Source organism: Vulpes vulpes, chromosome 9 (assembly GCF_048418805.1).
Source record: "Vulpes vulpes isolate BD-2025 chromosome 9, VulVul3, whole genome shotgun sequence".
NCBI lineage: Eukaryota > Metazoa > Chordata > Mammalia > Carnivora > Canidae > Vulpes > Vulpes vulpes.
This window is the reverse complement of record NC_132788.1, coordinates 62,554,971-62,578,938: the sequence shown is the minus strand read 5'-3', so window position 1 is coordinate 62,578,938 and position 23,968 is coordinate 62,554,971. Positions and strand designations below refer to the sequence as shown.

Here is a 23,968-nt window from a genome sequence, read left to right as displayed (position 1 = left end):
GCTTCTCTTGAGTAAATACCTAGGAGTGGCATTTCTGGCTCATATGGTAATTCTATGTTTAACTTTTTGAAGAACAGCCAAAGTATTTTCCAAGTGGCTGGACCATTTTCTATTCCCACAAGCAGTGTATGAGAGTTCCAGTTACTCTACACCCTTGCCAGCACCTGTTATTGCCCATCTTTTTGATTACGGCCATCTTAGTGGGCACGAAGTGGCATTTCGCTGTGGCTTTAATATGCATTTTCCTAATGAACAATAATATTGAGCATCTTTTCATGGGCTTATTGGCCATTTTTATGTCTTCCTTGGAGAGGATATAAAAATAGGTCTATTTATTTGTTTATTCAAATATTTTGCCCCTTTAAAAATCGGCTTTTTATTGTTAAGTGGTAAGAGTGCTTGATATATTCTGGATCTGAGTATGTGATTTACAAATATTTTCTTCCATTCTGTGAGGTGTCTTTTCACTTTGACACCGGCCTTTGAAGCACAGAAGTTCTGTGCCCCATTTTGATGAGGTTAATTTACCTCCTTTTCCTTTGCTTATGCTTTTGGGAATCATATGTGAGAAATCACTGCCTAATCCAAGGTCACAACGATTTATACCTATGTTTTCTTCTAACAGTTTTTTTTTTTCTTCTAACAGTTTTATAGTTTTAGCTCTTACATTTAGGGCTTGAAGCATTTTGAGTTAGTTTTTATACAGCGTGAGGTAGGAGTCCAACTGCATTCTTTTTTTTTTTTTATTGAAGTATAGTTGACATACAATGTTATATTAGTTTCAGGTGTACAACATAGAATTCCAACAATCCCACACATTGCTCAATGCTCACCATGGTAACTGCAGTCACATAACAACGTTATCACAATATCATTGACTATATTTCTTGTGCTATACTTTTCATCACTGTGACTTATTTGTCTTATAATTGGAAGTTTGTACCTCTTAATTCCCTTCACCAACTTCATCCTTTGGCATGTGGATATCTAGTTTTCCCAGCACCATTTGTTGAGCAGACTGTCTCCCCTATGGAATTCTCTCGTCACACTTGTCAAAAATCAATTGGCCATAAACATGAGAGTTTATAACTGCACTTTCCATTCTATTCCACTGGCCTATCCCATTGATCTTTATGTTTATCCTTACGCCAGTACCACACTCTTTTGATTATCATGGATTTGTAGTAAATTTTGAAACCAGGAAGTATGAATCCACCAACTTTGTTCTTTTTCAAAAGATCATTTGGCTATTCTGGGGCCCTTGCATTTCTGTATGAATTTTAGGTTATCAATTTGTGCAAGAGGCCAACTAGGAGTTTGATAAGAGACTTCATTGAATCTGTAGATCATTTTGGATAGTATTGTCTTCTTAACAATTTAAGTCTCTGATCCACGAACATAGGATATCTTTCCATTTATTTAAGTCTTCTTCAATTTCTTTCAATGATATTTTGTAGTTATCAGGGTATAAGTCTTATACTTCGGTTGTTAAATTTATTCTTATTTTATTCTTTCTTATACCAGTATAAATGGGAAGATTCCTTAATTTCATTTTCATATTGCTAATTGTTAGTATAAAGAAATACAACTGCTTTTTGCAAATTGACTTTGTACCCTGCAACCTCAATGAATTCATTTATTACTTCTAACAGGTTTGTATATATGCATGAACTCCTTAGAATTGTCTACATACAAAATCATGCCATCTGCAAAGGGTTTTACTTCCTCTTTTCCAATTTGGATGCCTTTTGTTTCTTTTTCTTTCCTATCTGCTTCATGTAAATATTAGCTTCTTAAACATTTTTAACACAAGTTTTAATTGGCTGCCTATGCCAAATGGTTTCAAAAAGGAATCCTCTGTTCCCAGGGCCACCTTCTGACATGCTGGTGCCCAAGGATGCTAGAATGGGTCCATGCAAAATAAAAGCACTCTGAAGTCAGGCAGGAGGACATTAGCACTACCCTCCACATCTGAGGTCCCATTCCTGCTCCTTATTCTGAGCTTAGAACACTAGGCTTCCACACCCAGGGTGTTACCAATCCTATACTTACCACTTTTCACAAGATCCCAGAATAAAGGGGTAAAAAGATACTGGAGTGAAATGATAGGTCCAGGAGAAAAAAAGAAAAAAAAACTACCAGCCAGGGACAGCAGTAGGGGCAGGGTAAATAAACACCTATAGGACGCCAGGGGAGATCCAGGGATTGTCTGATGGCTGAGTCACCCCCATCATCTTCTACCATGGAGACTATTTCCCTACCCAGGTCAGGATTTCCCATCCCACTCAAGCTACCCCAAGGTCCAGAAGGGTGCAAACAGAAAGGTACCTTATACACACACATGCACACAGCCACCAAGGGGCGGACTGTCTATGTTGGCACAACCTGAGCCCTTGGAGGCAGTCCTGGCCCAGCCTGGTCACACTGTGGATGGCTGCGAGGAGCTCCTCTGGCTGGAGCTGTGGTGGCTCAGGACAAAGGTGGATGAGTTGCTCTTTTTGCTGACGCTGGTCTCCCCTGGACGGTTCCCCTTCAGGTAGCTGGAGGAGCAGCAGAGGAAGCGCTGTACAAGTTCATGGAAGAGGTGGCCCGTGAAGAGCATGTAGATCCAAGGGTTACAGCAGCTGTTGAGGCTGGCCAGGAGCATGGCTATGATGAAAGCCGAGGCTGAAGGGAGGGTAGGGGTGCAGGGAGAAAGGAGAACAGACCATCACTACTGGAGGAGTCACCCTCATTTCCTGAGAATGGCCTTTCCCAGGTACCATGGCCTTGTCAGTCACAAGATGGAGAACTAGAGAGATAAAGTCTGTCTGCCTTCCATATTGTGGCTCTGGGCATGCACTCAGCCTGCCCCCCCACCCTGCCCACCTCCCAGCCTTGCCAGGCTTAGCCTAGCCCTAGAATGCTCCCCATCCCGTCTGTCATCAAAAGCATACCCGCCGAGAGCGTCCATCAGCAGGGGCTGCACTCGTCCCGGCCACCTGTTCATTCATAACTCACTCAGCAAGGATCCAGTGCCTACGCCTCGGAGTGCCCAAGAGCACAGAGTCTGGAAGCTGCCAGGCCTAGTTTGTAGTCTGGTTCTGCCAGCAACAAATTACTTTAGTTCCCCAAGAGACTGCTGTTTGCTAATCTTTCAGCAGGGATAACAAGGCTATCCAAACCTCACGAGAATACTGCAAGGATTTTTTTAAAAATGCCTGGCACTTGGTAAGTGCCCAGTACATGGTGGCTGCTATCGTGACTGTGTGCCACACACCCAGCAAGGCATCAGGGACACAAAAATAAAATGAATAGCTCCATGAGGTGGGCACGGTGCGGGCACCGTGGGGTGAGGCACACCAAGGAGGAGTGCAAATCTGAGCAAATCATGGCCAGCCCCACAGACACCGGCATTTGAGCTGATCCCTGAAGGATGCTTCTGAGTTTTCCAGGCAGAGAGGGAGGAAGGGTGTTCGAGGCAGAAGGAATTGCACAGGAAAAGGCACAGTGGCAAGAAAGAGCTGCTATTTTCACAGTTGAGAACACTGACAGTTCTGTACCCCTAAGAGCACTGCTTCAAGAGCACAACAAATAAGACTTACACAGAAAAAGAAGTTTACCTTAAAATTATTTGAGGAACCGTGCAAAAGCCATTATACTGAGCATTTATTGTGTTTCAGGCAAAATTAAAGATCAACTTCAAGACTTTGCTTGTCACGAGTTCAAGCTTCAAAAGGAAAGAAAAATTTCTAATCCTGGGGTGCCTGGCTGGCTCAGTCGGTAGAGCACATGACTCTTGATCGTGGTGTCATGAGTTCAAGCCCCACACTGGGTGTCAACTTTACTTTAAAAAAAAAAAAAAAGAAAGAAAGAAAGAAAGCAAAGAAAAACTCCTAATTCTATATACCTCCGGGTTTCAGAAGGAGGGAAAAAAATCTAAGTTCCTTGCAACAGACTTCAATCTGACCAACTGTAGCCATCTCCTACCATGGAAGAGAATGAGGAATCCCTCTACAAATCTGCAAGGAAAACAATGTACCCAAGACAGCTGCTCTCAGCCACATCCTTATGAGTGAAGGCACCTGCAAGAAGGCTTGGAAAATCTTCTAGTCTTTGGTCTTGTCTACAAAAAGTTTTCAAAAAATAACTCCAGAATTCTGGGGTGTCTGGCTGGCTTGGAGTGGCATGTGACTTGATTTTTGAGCCCAACATCGGGTGCAGAGATTACTTAAATTAACAAATAAAAACTTAAAAATTAACAAATAACTCCAGAATTCAAGAGCTAAATCCAAGAAAGCATTTCTCACAGGGACAGTGGAGCCACAAGATCTAGAAGCCACCACAGATGAAGGCATGGAGACATTTGTCAGCAAAGTCACCAAGCACCAAAGGGAGAACGATGTTGGTTTGCAAGACAAACGTTTGGTTCTCAAAGTGGGATCCTTGGATCACCTAGGAACTTGTTAGAAATGTAAATTCTCAGGCCCTGCCCTAGACCTACTGGACCAGACTCCTGGGGGTTAGGTTCACCAGTGTGTTGTAAACAGCCATCCAGAGGGTTCTGACACACACAGGAGTGTGAGAACCACTGGTCTAATTATTTGGTGCACTTATTGGCACAAAAGCAAACCACAATGGATAAAACCAAAAAGTCTTGCAAAAGAGAATATTTAAGAAAGCAAAGGAGGAGCATCTAATAGTAAAGAACAAGAGAGTGGAGGGACGCCTGGGTGGCTCAGTGGTTGAGCATCTGCCTTTGGCTCAGGGCATGATCCCAGGATGTGGGAATTGAGTCTCACATTGAACTTCCCACGAGGAGCCTGCGTCTCCCTCTGCCTATGTCTCTGCCTCTCTCGTGAATAAATAAATAAAATCTCTTTTAAAAAAAAAAATAGGAAAGTGGGAAACTGGAGGGGAAAAAAAGGCCTGTTCTACTCACTTTCTATAGAAAGAAGAAGAAAATATATATGTATATATATAAATATATATACATATATATTTATATATATTTATTTGATTTGGATGGCTAAGAAGATGAATTTAAATGTAGCAATTTGGGCAGCCGGGGTGGCTCAGCGGTCTAGGACTACCTTCAGCCCAGGGCATGATCCTGGAGACCCGGGATCGAATCCCACGTCAGGCTCCCTGCATGGAGCCTGCCTCTCTCTGCCTGTGTCTCTGCCTCTCTCTCTCTCTCTCTCATGAATAAATAAATAAAATCTTTTTAAAAAATGTAGAAATTTTTTTTCTGAGAAATCACCAAGACTAAAAAAAAAACAGAAAGTCCTCAAAATTGTAATTAAATGTGTAAAATAAAGGAGACAAAATCAACACATAAAAAGTTAAAATTTTAACAGGGCATTGAGGAGTAAGGTATCAGACACATGGGCAAGAATGAAGGTGTTTAAGGATATGAAACAAAGTAGAAGGACATAGTAGGAATGAAGTTCGCACTTGGACAGGAAGGCATCACCTTTCACCTAACTGCATGGAGTTAAAATCATATCTTTTCTCTTAAGCTATTGCCTGACTTTACGTTTGGATCATTTAACTTACTTAACCTATCAAAAACAAACAAACAAACAAACAAACAAAAAACATGCAGAAACATCAGCAGCAAAAAAAGGCAACAGTTCCTGAGTAGCCAGGGGAGATTTCCTACCTCCAGGAGGCCAGCCTGAGTGGGAGGAGTCGGGAGCAGCGCCAGCGCCTCTGCCCCCACCTGGTGGCCGCAGACCGGAAGGACGACCTGGCTCAGCTCCTTGGGGGATGCATCACCCTAAGCTGAACCTGCTCCAGTCAGGTTGCCAAATGCTCAGGGTACAACTGGACTTTTAAAAATTTGGCAATATCCTAAGCATCCAAGGGCCATGCGTCCCCCGTGGTGGAAATGCAAGCCATCAGCAGGGAGGAGAGCTATCTGGGGATCAAAAACTGGAGAGGACATCTCAAAGGAAGGAAGCAATAGAAGTGAAGGCACACCAGTGAGGATGTCCAAGAACTTTCAGGGATTGCCAGAGATGGAGTAGGAGAGTTTCACGAGAAAAGAAACGGCAAAGAGCCAGGCTGAGGAGGATCTTGAATCCAGGCTGAGATTTAATCTATATACAACGGGGAGCCATTGACTATTTCTGAGCAGGTGATTGATTGCACCTCACCAGCTCTTTGCACTTGCTGAACCCTGTTTAGACCACACTGCTGCCCTTTCTGGTGGCTAGAAAGGCTTCACAAGGCTGCAGAAGAACAGGAACAGAACAAAGCACGGAACATATCATCCTCACGATTCACAGTGTTGTTTTCAAGAGAGCACATGAAAATGCTGACCATTGGAATCACCGTTCAATCTTGCACAGGACCCTGTGGTTTTGTTTTTGTTTTAATATTTTATTTACTTATTCATAAGAGACACAGAGAGAGAGGCAGAGACATAGGCAGAGAGAGAAGCAGGCTCCCTGCTGGGAGCCTGATGTGGGACTCGATCCTGAGACTCCAGGATCACTCCCTAAGCCCCCTGAGCCGAAGGCAGATGCTTAACCGCTGAGCCACCCAGGCATCCCTACCCTGTGGTTTTTAAAGCAGACTCATCCCCATTTTTTTTAAGATTTTATTTATTTATTCATGAGAGACACAGAGAGAGAGAGAGAGAGGCAGAGACACAGGCAGAGGGAGAAGCAGGCTCCTTGCAGAGAGCCCGACGTGGGATTCGATCCTGGGTCTCCAGGATCACGCCCTGGGCTGAAGGCGGCGCTAAACCACTGAGCCACCCAGGGATTCCCCTCATCCCCATTTTATCTGTGAGGAGACAGAAGCTCAGAAGGGAAGTGACTTCCCTGGGGGACACGACACGCAACAAGCTCCCCTGTGTGTTCCTACCTGAAATTAACGAGGTCAGTCCTTTTCAAACGAGATCAGCATTCACACATGTCAGGTTGGTACCAGTTAATGAATCCTCTCAGTCCCAAAGCAAAGACACAGGCTTGCCAGGCAATGGCTCTTCTGCTATGATTTGAAGGACAGAGAGCAACTACCCTTTCTTCCACACAGACATGATTGTCCATGGAGACTAGGTACTGGCTGTTCCCAGTGATGCTCTTTTGTAATCTAAGTACATCTAGGATGGGAAACACATTACCTCCTTTCAGATCCCCACCATTCATTCCTGTCAGAAACGACCCCTGTTCTAGACCAGGGACCAGCAAAATACATAGCTTGGCCTATGGGGGCCAACTCCCACCTGATGCTTATTTTTCTAAATAAAGTTTTACTGGAACACAGCCCACACCCATTCAATCATACATCGTCTATGGCAGCTTCTGTACAACAAGGACAAAGCTGAGTACCCGCTACCGAGACCTTGTACCCACAAGCCTCAAACAATTACTGCCTGGGCCTTTACAGGACATTAGCCAATCCTTGATGCCTGTAGGAGGGTCAGATGTTAAAAACCATTGAGAGGGGCTCAGAAGGTCCAGGGGAAACCCACAGAGCGAGCCCAGCCCACTTCTCCACATGCTACCACGAGACGAACCGGGTGGTGGCTTTGCTTTCAAGTTACCCAGGCACGGCACAAATCCTGGCTCTGTCACTTTGCACCTGTGTGTTCTAGGGTGAGGAGTCACCTAACCTCTCTTAACCTCAGTGTCTCCATCTGTGAAATGGGAGTAATAAAAAGAACTTCTTTCCAGAATCACTCCCCAGGTCCATTAGATAGGATGCCAAGTACTCATCACGATTCCTGGCGCTCAATAAAAGTAAAAACTTCATAAACTTAGCCAGTGCTATTATCACTACACCATGACGTGTACACGCCCAGGAACGATAACAACCTGCGCAAAACAATGGGGAGAGGCTGCTCCCCGGGCTGGGCTGTGTCTTGGAATCTGAGATAGCCCAGGGTGGGGCACAGGACACAGGGCCCATAGGCTGAGCTTCTGGAAGCTGCACTGCCACATGGCAGGGTCTGTCCGGCGTAGCTCTTGGGCTAGACTGCATGGCCAAGAAGGTCAGCTCATGCGTAGATTCATTTCCTGGCTCTAAAGGCCCACACCAGTGTCACCAACAAGCTTATCTGCCTTATTCAGCTAGCTGGTGATTTCCTGACGGATTCAAACAGACTGAAATAATGGGCATCTTCAGGGAGGGCTTCTGGACTCCGCAAAGTCAAAGGTGTCCTAAACAATGGACTAGCGATAGAGAATGCTCTTGCCTTATTCCGTCTTGCTTGGGGTCCTGGGAATGCCAGATCTTGCCCTGTAGATTCCAGTGCCAAGATCTGTTCTAACATCCGCAGCTGGGGAAAGCTGCTGTCTCTGCCCTCTCCTTGCTGCTCACTGCCTTCTGGCTCCAGGCTTTGGGGCATGCCGCCCTCTGGGGGTTCTTCTATACTGAAATCCTTACCGTGGGGACTGTCTTCTTTCTTCCTTTTTTTTAATTAATTGATTTGAAAGCGGGGTGGGGGTGAGCAGGGGGCCAGGTACAGGGAGATGGAGGGGGAGAAATCTCAAGCAGGCTCCCTGCTGAGCGCAGAGCCTGACGCAGGACTCGATCTCACGACCCTGAGGTCAGGACCTGAGCCGAAATCAAGAGTCAGCCACTCAACCGACTGAGCCACCCGGTTGCCCCAGGACTGTCTTCTTTCAAAACACACTGCCCACGGGGTAGCTGCTGGTGAGGCACTGATTAAAAAGGTGACTCAAGTGGTGCTGCCTCCAGTTGGGTCTTGCAGGTTCTCAGCAGATGCCCTGGTGCCCGGATCCCAGGTCCCGCCTTATGACCCAGGGGCTCATTCCCCAGCTGCCAGGGAGCTGGCCCGTGAGGCTCCTCGCCGAGTTCCTTTCAGGGCACTGCCTTTGGCCAGAGAGGAGCACCCTGTCCCAGGAGCAGCCTACATCCGATGACAAGTCCATGCAGACGTACAAAGGTCCACCCCCTTTGCCTTAATTGAGGCTTCCTTCTCTGAAGGGCTGTCCCTGGACCAAGCTCCAACACTGGTCCCTGCCCACACTTTGGATGAAGCAGAGCAATGAAGTCAGAACTCATTAAAGGAGGAGCTGGAAGTCAGAATCCACGGACACCTCCAAAGGTGTGGTCTGCAGCCCGCACCTCCTCTGGGCCAGGAGGATGGCAGAGAGGGGCCCCAGGGGCACCCCAAAGATGGGAGGGAGGAACCAGGGACACGGGATTCAGATACAAACCCTTGGGGTCTGAATCCTCCACCTAACCCACATCTACCCTATGAGCCTTAACATCCTTATCTGTAAATTGGAGGTGACTCTTGCAAGGACTCTGAGAAAACTGGGAGGAAAAAGTGAAAAGGGCTTTGTAAATGGCAGTGTTTACTCAGGTGATTGGTATCATTATTCATAGATATGAGATATGACCAACTGCATCATTTTTTAGAGCCCAAAGTTTGGAGGCTCCTGATCCCAAGTCTGCTAAAGAAATTGTCTTTTGCCTCTTTTTCCATGACTTCCAAGATTTAAAAAAGAAAAAAAACAAAAACAAAACAGGGACGCCTAGGTGGCTCAGTGGTTGAATGTCTGCCTTAGGTTCAGGTTGTGATCCTAGGGTCCTGGGATGCAGTCCCACGTCAGGCTCCCTGCGTGGAGCCTGCTTCTCCCTCTGCCTGTGTCTCTGCCTCTCTGTGTGTGTCTCTCATGAATAAATAAATAAAATCTTTAAAAAAAATCAAAGCCCTGGGGTTGGATGATGGGACCCCCAAAGGAACTCCTGATGGTCCATTTGGAAAAGCTTCCCCAGCCAGTGACGTAAGAAACCCAAAAGGGAAGGCGGCCACAACCTATGGAGGGCAGGATTTCAGGGTCTCTGCTGGGACCCTATCTATTCCACCCTGTGCTCCCCATAAAAATAACATCCCTCCCCAGGACAGAGCCCTGAGTGGTGCAAACTGCTCTCTCTGGTCCTTGCCAAAAAGTGAGGGCTGGTGGGAGGCACTGGTCCAGGGACTGGTCCTCACACCTGCATGGCCACCAGCTTAGAGCTTTTCTCGGAGGAAGAGGTCAGATATTCCAGCATCCTTTCATGCCCTGGGCCCGCTGCCACAGCACTAGCCCTGGGGACCTGCCCTTGGGGGAGAAACAGACGTATAAGACAGGCACTCGGGGGATCCCTGGGTGGCGCAGCGGTTTAGCCCCTGCCTATGGCCCAGGGCGTGATCCTGGAGTCTCGGGATCAAGTCCCGCATCGGGCTCCTGCATGGAGCCTGTTTCTGCCTCTGCCTCTCTCTCCCTCTCTCTCTCTCTCTCTCTCTCTCTCTGACTCTCATGAATAAATAAATAAAATCTTAAAAAAAAAAAAAAAAAAGACGGGCACTCTATTAAACAGGTGCAGCACTGGGGAACAGGCTGGTGGGCCCAAGGCTGGGGACCAGGGGTGATCTTCAAGATCTTCAAGGGTTGATCTTCAAGATCTCCTAGGCTCCAAGCAAGAGATGTGAGCAGATATGGCCACCCGCCAAAAGCCAAATCCCCTGCTGGGCAAGTGTCACCCCCAGGAGACAGAACCAAGTCTGTATTTCCACTCAGCGCTGTGATTCATGGAGGGGTGGGGGGCAGAGAGCCACTTGAGGACGAGGACGGCATGCCCCAAAGCGTTCCACCCGCCTACGAGCCTGGCTTTACTCAGGCCCCAAGAACTCCCATGTTCGGATTTCCCGGCACCCCCTCCACCGTGTCACCCGGGCCCAAATTAGCCCGAACAGCTGACGGGCAGCCAGCCACGGCCTCTCAGAGCTACGTCGTCGTGCCTGAGGCAACCAATGCATTTCACATACACTTCAAAGACCTATGGCTTAGCTAACATCGCTCATCTGAATCAAATCAAGCCCATTAACTTTTGGAAGAGGCCCTCACTCCAGAAACCAATTGCTTGGTTCAAGAACCCCCTACCAGGGGATTGGGAATTTGGGTCTAAGTACCTTATTCCTACAGGGGCTGTGTAAGAATTTGAAAGCTCTAGTCTACAGAAGACTTTTTGTTTAATGATTTTTTGAAAGTGCACTTATATAAAGATCGAATACTAGTATGTATCACAGAGTGCCTTCTTTGAAAAGACCACAATTTACAACATTGGAATTGTTTAAAAATTCACAGATGTCTTATGGCCCCATGTATCATAAAGCCAGGATTCAGAGCCAAATTTGTGGGCTACAAAGCTTTAGGTGAGCCTCTAGTATGTCACTGCCCAAATCTGGGCTCACTGGGCTGGATGTAAAGAATAAAACCAACCACATTCTAGATGCAGAAGAGCTGGGGCCTTTTGGTAAACAACCAGCCCTTCTCTACCCTGCAGGGAATGACAGGCCCTGCAGCCAATTTCAACCATTTTGATAAAAGAGGTAAACTATAGGGCAGCCTGGGTGACCCAGCCTTTCTGTGTGTGTGTGTGTGTGTGTGTGTGTGTGTGTGTGTGTGTCCCTCATGAATAAATAAATAAAATCTTAAAAAATAAAAAAAATTTTAAAAAAGAGGTAAACTATAAAAGACCTCCTACTCAGTATGTAGTCAACAGGCCACCTGCAGAGGCATCACCTGGATGCTTGGTAAAAATGCAGACTCGGGCTCCCTCCCAGACCTCCTTAATCAGAAACTGCATTTTTTTTAAAAAAAAAGATTTTATTTATTTATTTATTCACAAGAGATGCAGAAAAAGGCAGAGACACAGGCAGAGGGAGATGCAGGCTCCCCACGGGAAGCCCGATGCAGGACTCGATCCCAGGACCCCGGGATCACGTCCTGAGCCAAAGGCAGATAGATGCTCAACCACTGAGCCACCCAGGGCGTCCCTAGAATCTGCATTTTAACAAAATCCCCCCAGGTGATTTGTGTGCTCAGTGCGGTTTTAAAAGTATCTCTCCAGGAGGGAGAAAGATAATAATAAAGTAACTGCTGGATGATCTCAACATGGAATGTGCTGCTTTGCACAGACAGCTCCTACTCATCCTTGGAAACCCTTTTCAAATGTTGCTTCCTCTCTGAAACCCTCTTGATTTTTTTCCTCCAGGGAGAAAGAATCAACTAATGCCTCCTGGGGGTGACACCTGGGGGTGACAAATATCGATAGTAAAGACCTCTCTCCTTCATCATCTCTCCATGTTGTCATTACTTAGTTTTCAGACTTGTGGCTGGGGACTGCGTGTCATGTATGGAAAATAGGAAGAATTCTATAAGGGACTGAACTGAAGCATGAAATTAGCAGACAGGAAGTCCTGATATAACTGCCGCTGGCAGGCTGACAGGCAAAAAGGCCATCTCCCTGCTTGACAATAGGAGGTGGCTCTACCACTGTGAGTGGACTCTGATGCAATTCCCTCTAGGAAAATCAGGCTCACACTCAGATATCAAGGTCTGGTGGAGAGAAATGGAATGAGCAAGAGTGATCATTATGGGGTGAGGTGTGGGCCACGGAGGGCAGAGGCCCGTGGTACTGGGGCATTTGGCAACAGGCAGGAAGCGCCAGCTCCCTGCAGAGCAGGACGGCAGCCTCTGGCAGAGGATGCCCCTCCGTGGCCAGGAATCAGGATCGCAGGAAGGAGGGGCTGGGACTCTCAAAGGACTGATTGCACCCCTTCCTGCCCACTCCTTATGAAAGGGTCCCCGGGGCTTCTAAAACCCAGAACTAGAACCTTCCTACCACCCCTCCTGCTGCCTCCTTCAGGTAAGGCTTTAGATTCTCTTTACCTTTTTTTTTTTTTTTTTAAGATTTTATTTATTGGAGATAGAATTAGAGAGTGCAAATAGGGAGAGGAATAGGGAGAAACAGACTCCCCGTGAGTGGAGACCCCGACGTGGGGCTCAAGATCTGAAATGAAGGCGGACACCTAACTGACTGAGCCACCCAGGCACCCCCTCTCTTTACCTCTTAACACTGGTTCAGAGTACCCACAGGCTTGCTACCAGTCCTCTCCTGCAACTGCAGCCCCTCTGCTAAGAGGAGTGGTGCTCCTGAGCTCACAGCAGCTCCCACCCAACTGCACAGACCCAGCCCAGGACCTGAGAGTCTTGGAATTGCTCTGCTTTTTAAAGCAGACATTGATTGAGCACTTACTATATGCCAGGCACTGTGCTACTGGCAGCCACAGCTCATCCTGCACACGCCTAAACCCTATTCTTAATTCCAGAAAACTGGGCTCCAGGCAGGTTTGTCAACAGCCCAAGGTCACTGCTGCCACTCCATTGTGCTACACATCAGGACCGAAGAGCCTGACAGCAGCCAGACAGAAAATGGGCTGTTGCTCCCAGAGCTCTGTAACCCACCTTGGCCTGACTCATGCTTACATAAATCCCACGGTTGGGGTTCCGGAGTGAGGGACTGAGGATGGCTCCATGCAAACTCTCCTCACTGGAGAACTGAGGTATCAAAGCAGAGGTTGTAGGGACAGGACCCCTGGGATGTAGTAATGACGGTAGAATGAATGCATTGGCCTGCAGAGGGAGGAGACCCCCAACTGGGGGGAAACTGGGGGTTTCATGAAAGGGAACGCTGGCTGAGGCTGCCATGTCCAGCCGTTCAAGCTGTGTCCTGCCCAGCTCCTGCGAGCATCATGCTCACAGCCCATGAGGTAAATGGCACGTCCTAGAACAGTGCCACAAAGCAGCCCGCACTTGGACTTGGCCTTTGAAGGATGGGTCTCCAGAGAAGAGCCTAGAGTGGGCATGCCTGTGGTGGGAACAGAATCACCATGGGTGCAAAGCAAAAGGACCCTGTGGGAATTGGCAAGTGGTCAGGCCTGGCTGGAGGTACACGAGGCGGACTGGCCAGAGCCTGGGGCAGAGGTGACGAGGGTGGGTGCCCTTGTTTGACAGATGTTAGCTCAGGCCACACCTACACAGTGGGTGGGAACCAGCGCTTCTCATCCAGGGGTGACTGCCCCTTAGGGGACTTTCAGCAATGTCTGGATACACCTTTGGTGGTCACAGCTGAGGGGAAGGTGCCAGCCATATTCAGTGGATAGGGACAGGGATGCTGCTAACGTCTCACAGTGCCCTGGGCGGCCGCCCTCCCAATACAGGTCATCTGGCCTCAAATGCCAGTAGTGCCCAAGTCCAGACACTCTGCTCTCAACCAGAAAGCTGCTGATGCAAAGGAAACTGGCCCCACAGAGGTGTGGTCCGGCTGAGATGGAGGGCTCCTCAGGGAGCATGGGGCGGGGTGGGGGGGTGTTGAGAAGCACAGGCTTTGAACCAGAGTGTGAGAAGGTGGTGCCATGAGGGGACAGGCAGCTGGGTGTGTGCGTGTGTGTGCATGTGTGTGTGTGTGTGTGTGTGTGTGTGTGTTTTGGCAAAGAGAGCCCAGAAGTGTAGGGATGGTGAGGCCACAAAGAGAGAGCAGGGCTCTGGGACCAGGCCAGGAATCAACTCTCTACGGGAGATCCCAAGGCCAAGCATGGTGGACCACCGTGCAAATGCTGGCCCCACAAAAAGGGGCCCTGCAGTAGGGCAGTCTTTGGTGTAAGAGGACATAGGTTCCAATCCCTGCTCCACCTGGAGCAGATCTTGCCTCTCTGAGCCTCGGTTTGGGGGTCAAAGCCCCCCTTACCTTGCCACGTGCAGGTGAGGATGAGATGTGGGGCTGAGTACCCAACAAGTGGTGGCTACTGTTACCAACTACTCTAACTCCTTATGTCACCAAAGCAGATGCCCAGAGAGGGTGTCATGTTCCACCCCCACTGTTTCATATGGGAGTGACAGAGGCCCAGAGATCACACAGAGATGGGCCCCAAATCACAGAGACGACAAGACCAGGTCTCTGAGGGGGACTCTCACCACTGCCCAGAGTTGCCCCCCGGGACTGATGCAATGGGGTGTGGAGGAGCACAGTTCAGCCCCCAGTGGGCCCCAGGCCCTGCCCTTAGGGGTGAGCCCTGTGGGGTTCCCTGTGCTTCCAACAGTTGCCAGCGCACAAAGCGGTGGGGTCATCTGGTGGGCCAAGCCCTCTGGCAGCTGATCAGCCAGCCCAGCCTCTCCAGAGACGCCCTCCAGCTGGGGGCAGGCCTGCTCCAGCAGCTGACCTCTTGACACACAGCCCCCCACAGCTTTCCCCAACCCCCTCAAATATCCAGTAAATGGAAAGCGTGTGCAGCAACGCCTCACCCAACAGAGTTTTGTTTTGTTTTGTTTCTTTGCTGTGATTAATCAAACCTCTGGGGGAAAACAGTGAAGTCATCTGGGACAGAAACCCAAAGGGAAAGCATTGGCATTAGCATCAGCCAAGAACATAACTCACAACTGCTTCATGACAAGAGCGTGGTTGTTAACTGTCCATCTAATTGCAATTTATACCCAGAAGGGCCAAGTTTAAGAGCTCTTCAAGACACAGAATGATCTGTCCAATCAATCTCCTCCTGCCCTCCCTCCCCCACTATCAGTGGGTCACCTGAAAAGCAGGCTCTCCTAGGTGCCCAGCCCATCCAAAACTGGGGCACGACATCCCTGAGAAGGTGAGGTGGATAGGCTACGCCGGAGGGACCAGAGTGCCCCAGAGAAAGGGAGGAGCTGGGAAGTTCATTTTCAGACACAGAGACACTTAAAACCAGGCCCCCTGTGCATTTCCACCTTTCTCCTAGTACAACACTCCTGTCAGATATTTGGTTGCCTCCAAGTGACGGGGGTGCTCACTTCTTCCCCAGGCAGCCAGTTCCAGGGTTGGAGCACTGCTTAGAAGATCCTTATTTCTCTGGAGTCCAATACCACACACCCATCCCAGCCCATCTCCAGTACCTTTCTCCTCCCATATCCCTCATATTTGTGTAACCACCACAGGCTGAGCTCCCGATGAGTGTCCAGCCCTATGCCAGGCATTGGACCCACACCCACACCTTCCTGACAGAAAGTGTCCCTGCTGTGACAAGGCTCACAGTCCAGCCTTAACAAGTTTCTCCTTCACATACCAACCTCCCTGGACACGCTCTGTTTCCACCCTTATCCTCCTCCGCCCCGGCTCTCAGGAGAAATACACCCATCTCCTCCCTCAGGAATACCTGCCAAGATTCTCAGACTCAATCCCAAGAATGCAAACAAAACTTGTAACAAGTAGGATGGGGGAAGAGGAGGAGAAGATCACATGGCCCCCAAGTGCCACAAGGTGCACTATGTCACTCTCATAACAGCCCCAAAAGCAGGCTTCACTTCCTTGATTATACAGAGGAGGAAGTGGAGGCCCAGAGAGGTCTAACAGCTTGCTCAAGGACACACAGGAGAAAAAGGCAGAGCGAGCTCCAAACACAGGCCAACCATGTGGTTCTTTCCCTGCACAATGATGCAGTTCCACAGGGTCTGCCCACTGTCCTGGTCCATCAAACAGGTCCCTTGGTCCTTGTGCAGTCTCTACTGTGTAAGTCTCCCTTGTGCAGGTCCCCACCCTGTTCTCTGGGCATCTTCTTGCTCCCGTGGAAATCAGTGGGTTTGAGGGAAAAGGTGACTATTCTGAAAGATGCACAGGGCTCATCTATGAAGTGTGAGATTGTTTTGTTTGTTTGTTTGTTTTTTAATTCAAAACTTCTCCTCTAGCTTCCAGGCACCTTCTGGTGAACAGACAGTAGCCATGAAGAGTACAAGCAGCACACCTGACCCATCCGCCAACCTGTCCTCCCTCCTCTCTCATCTCTGCCTACTGGGCCTGGCACTTGCCAAAAACTAGAGACAGAGACTCAGAATCAGCCACACCATACCGAAGCAGCATCAGCTAACCCCTGGATATATAGATGCACCCCCCCTTTCCACCTCCTCCCTCTGAAGTGCGCCTGGGTCAGGGTCAGACCTTGGGATCAGCAGCAAAGCAAACCCCACTTAGTTCAAGGGGAAAGGTTGGCTCCAAATCTTTGATAGTGGAACAGAAAGTGTTTGTGAAGGATACGTAGGGGGCTGGTCCAAACCTGCCGTGGGTGTCTGGTCTCACCCTTCCTCCTGCAGTCTCCCCAGCCTCTCTAAAGCAGGGCTCCAACAGCAGGTGGTTGCTTTGGGTGGGGAGGAGCTCAATTATTACCATGCTGCTCCTCTTCCTTTTCTCTCCTCTCACTGTTTCTGCTTCTAAACAATGGAAATATTGAAATTGAGAGTTTTCTTCTTTGCTTTGGCTCTTAGAAAAAGGAAGCCTTCTGTGGCTCACCTCTACACACAGAGCCTTTATTATTATTATTACCATTATTATATTAAAATTTTCCTATCCTTTTCTCCCCTTCATCCAAGTTTCCTTGTATCTACTTTGCCTTGCCACAGTACCCAAATCTTTGTGGCCAACCTCTTATGACTTTTGGACAAGGTGAGCTCTAAACCTGTAAAGACAGCACTCAGTGTGAACTAAGGTGTAGGAGGGAAAGAAGTCCATCAAAGGAGACAGGTGTGAAAGGAGCACCTGGGTTTGGAGAGAATGCCAGAGCACACAAACCCCAATGGAGGCAGGGACTTTGAGGACTGCGAAGGGCCTGGAGGCCAGCTGCCAAGGCAAGCATGACTTCTCCAGCTGCGCTGGTAGCCCATGATCTGTAGCCAGTGGTTAAGGAGCTTCTCACTCCCTCGGAGGCTTTCATGATGAGGCTACTGGCAGGAACAGATCCCACATTTGCCCCATTCCCTTCACCTCTATCTATACCCACCCTCCACCACCAGGCTTCCCTGAAGGACGTCAGGCTGCTCTCAAAGTGAGTCCTGAACTTCCAGTGTCCGCTCCCCAGGAGATGAGCGGAGCAAGGGGCCCTGATCTGGATAGTTTGCATCTCTTCTAAATGCCCTTCCTCCTGGAAAGTGAGGGCTGTGCATTCCTTCCACAGTGCTGACCAATCTCTTGAGTAGCTCAAGTCTATTTGTTTTATTCTTTACCACTTGCCAATGGCCTCCAGGCGGAGTCGTATCTCCAAAGTGACCGTAAACACCATTATTTCTATGGTCCAGCCTGCTACTTGCAATTATCCCAACTCATGCCAATTGGGCCCAGAGCCCACGTCCACTCAGACCCTCACTGCAGCCCTGAGGCCGAGGCATCGCTTGGCTGGGCTGGTGACCAGAGCCCGAATCCTCAGGGCTTGATAGGCCTGTCACACGGGGACTGGGCGCCTGCCCCTGGCAGCAGCAGCATCATGAATCCCCTGCTGGCTGCATCTGTTCCCTTCTCAGAGCACTCAGGACAGAGTGCTGAGGAGGACAAGGGGGACCTGGGCTTTCCATGTGGCACCCACCCTTTCCTCTGAGCTGGGAAAGAAGCAGAGGAACAGATGGAAGACCTGAGGTTCTTAGAATCTGTTTCTCTCCCTGCTCCTGGAGCCTGAGAGCAGGAGCCTGGCTGTACTGAAGGCCCACCGGAGAAATCCTCAGGGGACCCTGTGCACCTAAAAGGCCTCTGGTCCCCACTCTAGCTGGAGGCGCTCTCTCACTCTCTCTTCCTGTGTTTTCAAGACAGAGACATGGATTGTCTGGTGGCCTTTTAATGTGTAGGAAAGAAAGAAAATAATAATAAAAGTGTAGGAAAGATCTATACCTCACTCAGTGATGATGATATGTGTTGACCATATACTCTCATTCTTTAGGGAGGAAAACTGGAAAAGGAGAGCAGGTGAGGGGGGGTGGACAAGATGAAGTCCTATGAAGAGGGGGTGGGGAAAAGAAGGAGGGGGAAAAGTGAATGGGAGAGGCCAGGGGAGGAAAAGACAGAAGAATCAGAGTATCTGCTGAAAAAATGCACTGAACGCTGAAATGTCCTCATTCTAAAAGCAAGATGCTAATGGTCAAAGGAGAGAAGGGGACTGACCCCTCACCCAAAGCCCCACACTAGTAAGGGCTGGAGGGAGGGCTCCCCAGTAGGTCTCCCCAGTATCTACTCAGGATCGGTCTCATTTCCTCAAGGACTGGTGTTTGAACTCCTCAAGCCCTGGGTCTGGTATTTTCCACCCAGAAAATTGGTGTAGCCTGATGCCTTAATTAGAAATCCCCACTGCTGACTTATGCCCAACCCAACTCCCTAGCTCTGTGTCCTTCATCAGAAGCTTGGCACAGGAGGAAACAGCAGCGGTGGGAGCAGGAACCCCCAGCTCTAGTTTGCCTCCAATTGGTTGTATGACGAGGAGCAAGCACCTTCCCCACGCTGGACCCCTGAACCCTTTCCACAAGATGTGACCAGAGGCTGCACCATGGAACCAGGCTGGCTTTGCTGGGTCTGCACAGCAGTCCTCCCCCCACACTACCCCAGTCCGCTGCACCCCAGGTGATCAGTGAGTGCTGAACTGAAAGGATAATTGCCCTGGCCACTAAGAAAAAACACTAGGTTAATAGGGAGGGCTGGGTAAAGCCAGGACTCTGTGGTTTCTGGAAGAGAGCAAAGCAAAGTTATCCAGCTGAATGAAGGGAGATTTCAGCTTCCAAGGCATGGTTGTATTTTAGACCTTTGGGAACAGGAGTGATTACATCTAGAAATGGGGCATTTCTGCAAAAAGGGTAAAAGTAAACCCCTTGATCTACCCTTATAAGCATTAGAGTCGCCTGCATCCCAGTGCAGTGCTATGTGCTTACCCCCAAACAAAAAGGTGTGGAGCTACTGGAATTGTGTGTGATGAAGGCTGAGCTGCCTGAAGCTTACGGCAGCCCAGCGCTGGCCACAAGCCCCGTGACCCACGACCCTCTCTGCTCCCCCCCCCAAGCTCCCTCCCCACAGACCATCCCATTCCCTCTCTCTTCCCATGAGGAGAGCACATTCTTTCCCTACAGAAATCACCCAGCCTCCAAGGTCAAATTGAAAATTTTGTGTAGGGGCTCCCTCCGTTTTTCCACCCACCCTTTCCCATCCTCCAGCACAAGCAACACAAGATCTCTGGCCCCCGGCACCCCCCAACACCCTCCTCCCCACTGCCCCCTGTGGCACTCACCTCTCTACCTTACAAGACTCACCACCTCCAACAGGCGAGGGCTGCAGGGACTGGACCCTACATCCCCAGGAGGCCCTGCCCAGTATGTCCTCTGCACCCGGAAGGAGCTGGACAAATCAAACAGCCCACCTTCTGCTGCCCTCATCCAACCCAGGCCCGCAGTGCTCCGGCTGACTTGAACTTAAAAGGGAACTTCAACATAGAGTACATGTAAAGTGGTGCGAGCTTGAGCTTGTACCCGGGTTGGAAAGTTGCTCCCACCGCTCACTAACCAGGTGGGAAAGTCACTTGAACCTCGGTGTTCCCGGGCCTGCCGTAAGGAACCCTATGCCCCATATGGAGCACAAGGACTGTGCTAACTAAGGACGTGCACCATCTCCTCCTCTCATTCCCCTACTGCCTGGTGAGATGCTTTCCTCACTGTGCCATTTTACAGAAGATGAAGTCAAGGCTCAGGGAAGCTAAGCCCCAAGTCCCTGGGCCAGTGGATACATGGAGCCCCGACTCACCCCCAGCTCTGCAGGATTCCCAAACCCACTCCCCCCACGCCCCACCCAGCCGCACGCGATCCCCAGAGCCCGTCGGTGCAGCGCAGGCAGGACGAGGACCCCCCCTGCCCCCACCCCGCCCGCCCCTGCAGCCGCGCTCCCTGCTCCCTCCTCCGAGGTCCCCAACCCGCCCCGCTACCTTCCTTGGGCGCATCGGCGTCCCAGACGCTCCACATCTGCACGAAGAAGAACGGCGTCCAGCACACGATGAAGGCCAGCACGATAATGAAGGTCATCTTCACGGTGCGGATCTTGGCCTTGGAGATGAGCTTGACGCTGCTGACCCGAGCCAGGGCCGCGCGCCCCGCGCCCTCCCGCCCCTCTGCGGCCGCCGCCGCCGCCGTCTTGAGTCGCAGGTTCTGCCAGATTTTGAAGCTGATGAGGCCGTAGCAGGCGGCGAGCACGATGACGGGCACGATGTAGACCGAGAGCGTGATCCACGTGATGTAGGCCTTGGGCCCCCAGGGCTGGATGAAGACGGCCCAGCAGTCGAAGACGCCGTCGGCCACCTCGCGCAGCGAGAAGATGTGCACCTGCGGCGCGCTGGCCACCAGGCAGCCCAGCCACGTGGCCAGCACGGCCAGGCGGTCCGCGCGGCGGCGCAGCGCCCTCAGCGGCTGGCAGATGGCCAGGCAGCGGTCCAGGGACATGAGCAGCAGCAGGTAGGTGGAGGCGAACATGCCCACCACCTGCAGGTACTTGACCAGGCGGCACAGCAGGTCGGGCCCGTAGAAGCGGAAGGTGATGTCCCACAGCAGCTGCGGCAGCACCTGGAACACCGCCACCACCAGGTCGGCTATGCTCAGGTGCTTCATGAAGAAGAAGAGGCGCGAGTGCTTGTGGCGCGTGGTGCGCAGCGCCAGGAGCACGCACGCGTTGCCGCTCAGCGCCAGGAAGAGGATGAGGCACAGCACGGCCACCTCCACGCGCGCCAGGGCCTCGTTGCGCTGCGGGGGCCCGGCCGTGCGGTTGCCCTGCGCTGCGGGGGCCGCCTCGCTGCCGTTGCCCGCCTCCGCGCTCCAGTTGGCGGCCAGCGCGCCCTCCATGGCCGCGCCCCGGCCCCCAAGCCCTTCGGAGGAGGCGGCGCGGCGGGGGGCGGGGGGCGGGGGGCTCCTCGGGGTCCGCTGCCTGAGACTCCGACGGGGCCGGTTGGCTGGTCCCAGCCTGAAACGGATCCAGAGCGCGGCCGTGAGAAGACCAAGCGCTTACCCACCACCCCCCCGACGCGCGCGCGTGCGGTGCAGGTGTCCCCGCCCAGGAACCCCAAGTTCTTTGGGACTAGGGGCGCCGCCGCCTCCCGGGGGTGCTGTTCAGGCTGTTCAGCCGCGCCCCCCCCCAGAAATCCCCGTTGGGGGTATCTCCTCCGAGCCCCTGGAATCCACCAGACTGACAGCTCCCTAAGATGTTAGGGCACCTGCACTGGGGGAGAGGGAGGATTCCAGGGGAACGCTCCCCTCCGGGACCCGGCCTCCTCATCAGGCCCCCTCTGCCGGAGATCCCGAAACTGGCGACCCGCCTGCCCCCCTCCGAGCCTTGGCACGTCCGTCTTCCCCAAGACGCCCCAACAGCCATCTGTCCTTACTCCGGTTGCTTCCCCCGGCGATTGCCCCAAACTGCCACTTGCTTGGGAAACCCCAGCTCAGCACCATCCTCCTTCACCTCCGATCTCTAGGACGTTCAGCCATCCCCTCGCGGGGGCATCGCCACCCCAATCCCGCGGTTCCTCCCGAGGAGCTCCCTTCTCAATACCTAGCCCCAGGGCTCCCAGCTGCCGCTCCCGGGGACCCCTCCCGTGAGGCTCCTCCGCAGCGCAGCGGCCCCTGGAAGCCCACGCGGTCCCGGCCCTCGACAGTTACGGGCTGGGCTGTGCATCTGACCCTGAGCAGGCTCCCGGAGCCCGGGGCGTGCCTCCAGGCGCCCGGGGCGCGAGGCGCCTCACCCCCTGCACTCGGGGTCCAGGGGCTCCACCGGCCCCCGCCCGCCCGCCTGCCGGTGCGCGAGACCCAGCTACCTGCACCCGGTCCTCGAGCTCGCCCAAAGTGGGCTCCCTGGGGAAGCTGCGCCGCCGCGGACAGCTCCAAAGCCTCGCGCGGTCCCACCAGGTGGGGGTGGCTGCCGGCGGCACCCAGGCTGGCACTATGGGGGGAAGCCTCGGCTGGAACCCCTCGCCCGCTACTTAACTGGCCCCTGGATGGGGACAGGAGGCGAGCGGGGAGCGCGGCCGGCGGCGGGATGCGGCGCGGTCTGCTGGCGCCCGCTTCTCTGCAGCCGGGGGCCGGGCCTGCACCGCCCCACGGGGCCACTGGGAGGCGCCGAGGGCCCGCCCCGCGACCCCCCAGAGCGGGGCCAGCCCGGGCGCTCGCCCCAGAGCCTAACCAACAGCCTTATTTCATTCACAGGGGCTGGAAGCTGCAAGAGGGAAGGAGCTCGTAAATAACCCGCTTGGTTTCTTCCTTTCTTGGTTTAGAAGCTCCACTCTCGGGCAAATGGGAGGCTTGAATAGCGGTGTCCCCCAACCCCCCCCCCCCCCCCCAGTAGAGGGTGATGAAGTTGCAAAAGCATTTAACTGACGTTTCCCAGATATCAGGTCAATGGCAGAGTCTATTTTTCCCTCCCAGGAGCTTGATAAACTGGATTTAGCAGTGAATTCAAGTAAATGCTTGCTTTGGAATACTTTTGTGCCTATTCCCATTCCGGAGGGATGAGAAATGCCTTCTGTTCTAACCAGCACTGGCAGAGGCCTATTCTTTAGGTAGTTTTAGGGAAAGATCTCAAGAAAAGACAAGAAAGAAAAAAAATCCATCTTCATTTTAAAGTGGCCAGAAGCCATTTCTGCCTCTTTGCGTGCTTGGGAATTAAAATCCTACATGATGCCAAAGGAAGATGAAATGTTAAAGACAGCTGCTTCTGACTCCTAACTTTTTTTCTATCCTAAAATCAGGGCTATTTATTTTTTATTTTTTAGTAATTCACAAAGGCCAAGAATTAAACCAGAAAAAAAAAAAAAGGTGAGGATTCAAAAATGAACAAGGCTGTTTAAAATTTAAATGCATTCTTCCTCCTGACATTTCCTTTCTCCCTTTTTTAATTATGTGGAGAGAATTGAGTTAGCCAAGGACTGCGTTTCCTGAGTCGACAATTACAGCCCTGTGCCAGGACATCCTAGGGACAGACCATCACTCGGTCCGGGTCCCAGGGTTCTAGTTGAGTGAACGTCTCAGGGTACGCCTGGGAATTCTGACAACATTGGGAAGAGTTGGAAGTTGTCTTTTTCTTGCCCTTGGGAGTTGCATCATAATATTGTTAAAATTCAAATGAATAAAATTTAAAGATCTCACTGGCTTTATTCAGCAATTCATGAATCGAGCAGTATCCCATCTACTAGATAAAAAGGAGCTCCAAGGAGCTTCAAAAATGAAAGATTTTTAGAGGCAGAAGGAAGGCCCAGAACACGCAAGTCATGCTCAGCAACAGAGTGACTGATGATTGCCAGGTTACTTTCCCTACAGGGAATGGCAGGGGCCTACTAAGCAGATAGTCCCTAGTGCTGATCAGGGGGTTTCTGATT

At 51.1% G+C, this 23,968-nt stretch overlaps 1 protein-coding gene across 1 annotated transcript; it reads right to left on the bottom strand.

Annotated features, from left to right (window-relative positions):
* Window positions 1-739: 739 nt before the first annotated feature.
* Window positions 740-22,647, bottom strand: OXTR (oxytocin receptor). The gene is made up of 3 exons (XM_026016943.2): window positions 22,412-22,647; window positions 20,540-21,564; window positions 740-2,667 (listed from the first exon to the last, which is right to left on the bottom strand). Exons 2-3 carry the CDS (start codon window positions 21,444-21,446, stop codon window positions 2,420-2,422), a joined length of 1,155 nt encoding a protein of 384 aa, XP_025872728.1. The 5' UTR covers window positions 21,447-21,564; window positions 22,412-22,647; the 3' UTR covers window positions 740-2,419.
* Between the last annotated feature and the right edge of the window lie 1,321 nt (window positions 22,648-23,968).